Source organism: Copadichromis virginalis, linkage group LG19, assembly GCF_057382275.1.
Source record: "Copadichromis virginalis isolate Kocher_CV1m ecotype Utaka linkage group LG19, C_Virginalis_male_GT1.1, whole genome shotgun sequence".
In the NCBI taxonomy this organism is placed as follows: domain Eukaryota; kingdom Metazoa; phylum Chordata; class Actinopteri; order Cichliformes; family Cichlidae; genus Copadichromis; species Copadichromis virginalis.
The window spans coordinates 25,870,252-25,875,852 of record NC_140636.1 but is presented as its reverse complement, the minus strand read 5'-3'; the positions used below and the strand labels follow the sequence as shown (position 1 = coordinate 25,875,852).

At 43.1% G+C, this 5,601-nt stretch overlaps 1 protein-coding gene across 1 annotated transcript; it reads left to right on the top strand.

Annotated features, from left to right (window-relative positions):
* The first annotated feature begins 637 nt into the window (after positions 1–637).
* zfp36l1a (ZFP36 like 1 zinc finger CCCH-type a) lies at positions 638–5,362 on the top strand. Its single transcript, XM_085441841.1, has 2 exons — positions 638–814; positions 2,057–5,362. Exons 1-2 carry the CDS (start codon positions 764–766, stop codon positions 3,122–3,124), a joined length of 1,119 nt encoding a protein of 372 aa, XP_085297967.1. The 5' UTR covers positions 638–763; the 3' UTR covers positions 3,125–5,362.
* The last annotated feature ends 239 nt before the right edge of the window (positions 5,363–5,601 follow it).

The window sequence follows — 5,601 nt, the reverse complement described above, 5'->3', positions numbered from 1 at the left end:
ATGAAATGACATGCACGTATTCAATTCAGAAGAGGAGTTTTATACCTGCTGGTAATGAATAACAAATGAGCTGTGGCTGAGAAGAAGTATGCTGTAACAGTGAAATAGCTGTGGTCGGGAAAGAGTTAAAAGTGCGAGTGCCTGAATTCACCGGAAAGTCCCACAAGTGACGTTACAGTCCAGCAATTAAGAGTAAATTAATTACAGAGTAGTGGATGGTAGCTGAAACCCCGAGGATAATACAGTAAACAACTCCAGAAGTACAAGATTTCCATTGCCCTACTCCTCTTCACTTGCCTTTGAAGGCTTCTGATCGGACTTTAGTTTTATATAAATATATTTAAGCTGCTTAATTATGAACTGAAGACACTTTTCCCTCCAACAAAATTAACTTTTAACAAATCTAACCCAAAGTTCAGATTCTCCGATCAAGAGAAAAAGAAACTTGTTTTTAGTGCTTTATCCCTCCTAACTGGTAGCCTAAGACGGTTTGGCATTCAAAGCTCACCCAGCACTGGAGTAATCTCACATAAACTGACAAACCAATGCAAGTTTTTTTCTCTACAGTTACTAAAGTTACTGAAAGTTCACGCCCGTTTTTTTAAGCTCCTCCCTGCAGTCGATTGATTAAAAAGCAAATGTCGGGGTTGGTGCAGGGCAGAGGGGGAGAGTTCAGTAGCTCTGAGCAACTTTCTAACAAGTAGACTGGCTTTCTTTTTTTTTTTTAAACTACTTTTGTGATTTGATTCCGGTCGCTGCAAAGATGACCACAGCCGTGGTATCGCCTTTCTTCGACTTCGAAGTAATGAACAAGGTAGCTTCCTAACTTTTCCACCCCCTTCTCTCTGTGTGTGTCTTGTGGGCTGACGTTAGCCTGTTAGCAGCGGGGAGTTAGCCGCTGTGGAGGAATGACGAGCTCCGTGCCCGCGGCCCTCTGCGCGGAGGCTGTTTTTGTTTTGCTGTTTATTGCTTTGTATTCCGCTTTGAGTCAGCTGCGTGTTTATTTGTTTGCTTCGTCTGTTATTTCCTCTCTTCGGCCTCGTCTCTTGAGGGTTTACGCTATAAGCGCCTTCAAAGTGGACCGAAGCGCTGCGGGAGCGTTAATTTAAAAATTATTTAAAAACATGGTGTTTTTATTTACTTGTGTATTTATTTAATGTTCAACATAAGCCACATCCGCTAACTTTAATGTTATCTATGGTTTATGCTTTGAGGTCGGTGTGCAGTTTAGGCAGCCAGCGGCTGTTAAAGTGAAAGCTTTATGTCCTCTTTATTTTAATGAGATCACTTTTGCGCCACTTTTAATGCCGCTTTCAGAGCAGCCACATGCTCGCTAATCATTGACCAGATTTGGCTGGCTTTAGCCCACTTTCTGCCCCTATAAAACTACTTAAACTACCGGCATCGTCTCACCTTAACACTTGATGCGTAATTCGTTTTCATACCCCGTTTTGAGTGTCAGATTGCCTCTCAAAGCGTTTTTGTTTTTCTTTTAGCCTCCCTCTGGAGTTTGTTGGATTTTATTTACACTGTCATGTTTATGTAAATCATGACTAACTGTTCATTTCCACTAGTATGGAAATGTGTGAAAGCAGATCAGGTTTCCCTTGTAATCCACAGAATGTTTGGCCACTTTCTTTCTCTTTCAAATGATGCAGGCTCTTTGTAGCCCACACTGGTCGTCCACAGGCCTCTCATGTGCTGCTGTCCTATTGACTACACAGGCGCACACATTCCTAACCTGGGCAACTTGCCAAACCAGCTGCTGTTCTATAGGCCTGTATCCGCTAATGTGGTCTGAGCCAAAAAACAACAGTCATGCAGGCGGAGGTGTAGCCCCACCAGTCCCACAGTGCCCGTCATTTTTATTTATTTATTCAGGGAGAGTATCTGTACAAATGGTTTATAGGCTCGCCTAACAAGTGTTCAGTCACTTTCAGGAGTTGCATCAGGATGGCAATCGGACTTAAAAATCAGGGAGCTGCTGAAAGTAGCTTTTTATTTGTGCTCTACTTTTTCTAATGCTTGCATTTTCTGTCCTTTATTTTTCTTGCAGAACAAACTTCTCAGCTACAACAACAACCTGGGTGTCTCCCATCCAATGTCTGTTCCTTGCACTAGCACCAACGTGCCCATCTCCAGCTCCGCCGGACCCCTGCTGGACAGGAAGGCGGTGGGATCTCCCTCAGTGGGAGGCGTGTACCAGCGGCGGCACTCTGTCAGCAGCACAAAGTTCAACCAGAACCAATTTCTGAATAGCCTGAAGGCAGCGGACCAGTCCTCCTCACTCATCTCAGGGGTTGGCAATGCCAGCAACAACAAGGAGAACCGCCTGCGAGACCGCTCCTACTCCGAGACGGGCGAGAGGCTCATCAACAAGTGCCTAGGCCCTGCCAGTCCCACTGGCAGCAGCAGCCAAGTGAACTCCAGCCGTTACAAGACAGAGCTCTGCAGGCCCTTTGAGGAGAACGGTTCCTGCAAATATGGCGACAAATGCCAGTTTGCTCACGGAATCCATGAACTGCGCAGCCTGAGCCGCCATCCTAAGTACAAAACTGAGCTGTGCCGCACCTTCCACACCATCGGTTTCTGCCCATACGGGCCTCGCTGCCATTTCATCCACAATGCCGAGGAGCGTCGTGGACCTCCCCAGCAGTCCTCTCCTCTTAACTCTATGAACAAGATGGAGCGACCTCGGCTGCAGCACAGCTACAGCTTTGCTGGTTTCTCCAACTCAGTTGGGCTGAGAGACAGCCCCACCTCAGTCACCCCTCCACCCATGTTCTTCCCTGATGAGATCCCAGACTGGCCCAGCAGAAATCCCTTCACCTACTCCAGCCAGGAGCTGGCCAGCCTGTTCGGGCCCAGTCTCAATGCCGGTCCTGTAGGCACAGAGCCCAACACCCCTGCACCTCCCTCTCCAACAAGCACATCTTACTATTTCAGACCCATGTTGGAGTCCCCTCAGATGTTGGAGTCTTCATCCAGCCCCCCAGACTCTATGTCGGATCAAGAGGGCTACCAGAGCAGCTCTGGTGGCAGCCTGTGTGGCTCAGAGTCCCCCACGCTGGATAACACCCGCCGCCTTCCCATCTTCAGCCGCCTCTCCATCACTGATGACTAGACTGCACGCATCCACTAGTGACTTTTAAATTTGACGACACAAAGAACATGGCACTCCCCTCTACCTCTGCCCTTCAGACTCCCCTCTGCCCTCAAAGCTCCCTTACACATCACGTTAGTTCCTTGTTAGCATTATGAGGATATAATCAACTAAGGGAACCCTCAGCTAAATCTATCATTTCTTCCCACTTAATCTGCACAGCAAGTTTTAAAAGAAAGTACCCCGCCATGTGTCATAGTGCCAAAAAAGGAGAGGAAACTGAACAATGAAATGATGAGAACAACAATTGACTGTTTATGCCAGGTGCCACTTGTTTTTCTTTTTGTTTTTCTTCTTCTTCATGTATTATTGAATGTGTTGCAGCACAAGTGGCCTTGGAAAGGGGTGTGCTTTGCACTAGCCCTCATCCCCCTCCCCTCTCTCCCCTGCCATCCTCCCTGATGATACCACTTCCCCTGAGCTTGCTAGAGGGTGCTCAGTAATGTAACTGTAGCTCTACACCGCAGACGTTTTTACAGACTGAGTTAAGACAAACGGAGAGAAATGACAGACCCTGAAAATATATGAATAGTTTTGTTTTGTTTTTTTGTTTTTTAAAAAGAAATGGAGAAAAAAAGTGCCTGGGCAGTTTCTGCATGTGTTTAGGGTGAATGGACTACTGTTTGTTTTGGTTCTTTCTCATTTGCCCCCACCCACCTCCTTCTACCCCTCAGTCAAGCCCCGTCTTATGTAATTTTGAACCGGGTGAGTCTGCAGGAAGGACTTTGAACTGGAAGTTGGTTATGGCCCCCCCTCTCCTCCTGTTGCTGGTCACTGGCTGTTTCCTTTTTTTTTTTTTCTTTGGGAAGGAAGTTGATATCAAACTGATCATTAAACCTGCAAGACTTTGTCCTGCCCCCAGCACCTACACCTTCATCTTCACCGATCCGGGGAATTCCAGCATTCCCATAATATAGTTATACGTCGCATGACTTGACAAGATCGGATCTCCAAGCTATTTTACTTTACTTGTCCCCCTCCCATCTCCTTCACTTTAGAACCTGCTCCATGGAGCTCTCTACTCTCATTACATCCCTTTTTGCTTTCTTTATTTGATAATTATTTTTTATTAATGTTATTATTACGGTTATTATTATTTGAGAAACTTTCCAGACAGAAGGTTTGCGTGTCACTGCTTATTTAACTTATCAGAACATATTTATTGGTGATCATATGCATTTTTTGTTAATTTTGTTTTTTGTATTTATCTGGATAATGAACAATAGAATATATTTTCTTTTATGTTAAATTATGATCTTCCATATTAATCTAAAGATTGTGAAGACGTTTTTGTCAGTTTTCCTTTTTTTCACAGTTTAATATATTGTACTTCAATGACTTTTGTTCTGCAACTACACTTTGTCAAAATGAAACTTAATTTAAAGCAAGAAAAAAAAAATGCAAAAAAAGCTGTTTTGCGTTTTGATTATTTATTGTACTTTGTTTTTCTTACTCCCTCTTATTGGACTGCATTTCCATCTAAACTAGATTTGCTTGTATCCATTCCTCCCCTTGCACATGTTACAGTAATCTGACAGTAACAGTAGCTAACTGTTATGACATTAATTCGATTTTTTATTTTTTATTTTTCTCTCCCTGATCTCTTGTCCCCACTTTGAAGAGGATTATTCCTACTCGGGTTGATGGTAGACTTAAAGGGGTGCTAAAAAGAAAATTAGTAACATGACTCGTTTAGCAGAGTCTAGCAGTTCAGAGGCTGGCTGTGTTGAAATGTGTTCTGTCACCCAGTCTGTTATTACAAGCAATAGTTGTGACCAAATGAGTTGAAAGTATATCTTCTTTTAATTCAATTGGATGCTTGATCAGTGGAAGTGCCTCGTTTAATACATTCCAGGTAGCTAAGGGCTCTCCGCCTTTTTATATTTGATAATGGAGGACAATTTTTTTTTTTTTTTTTTTCTCTTCTCTCTCCTTAAGTCACTTGTTCTGTGTTGCCTTTGTGTGTTCGGAAGAGGTGAACAAATTCTGACACAAAGAAAGTAAAACTGTTGAATGTATTTTATTTTTTTTTCCCAGCCATGTTTTTTCACTACAGTAATTTCTGTGAGTTTATATGAAAACCTGTTCTCTCTTTCTCTCTCTCTCTCTTTCTCTCTCTCTCGTTCTCTCGCTCTCTCTCTCTCTCTTTTTGTAAGTATTGATTGCAGTTAAGTCAATAAACCTGTATTTTTTTGAAAAGTTCAACTTTGTGATGAGTGGTGTGTAAAAAGTTCTGGGAAATTGAGCAAATATGGGGCACGTTTTATGCTCAGTTTTGGGTACCCATTCAAACTCTAGAGGGCTTCCCAGGAATGTGAGTTAAAAAAAAAAATAAAATCAGTCTTATTCTAAAACCTTACAATTCCAGAGCTTAATCAGTATTCAAGTTTCTTCAGTATCAAAAAGTCCAATAATGGCTATGAGGAAGCTCTAATGAC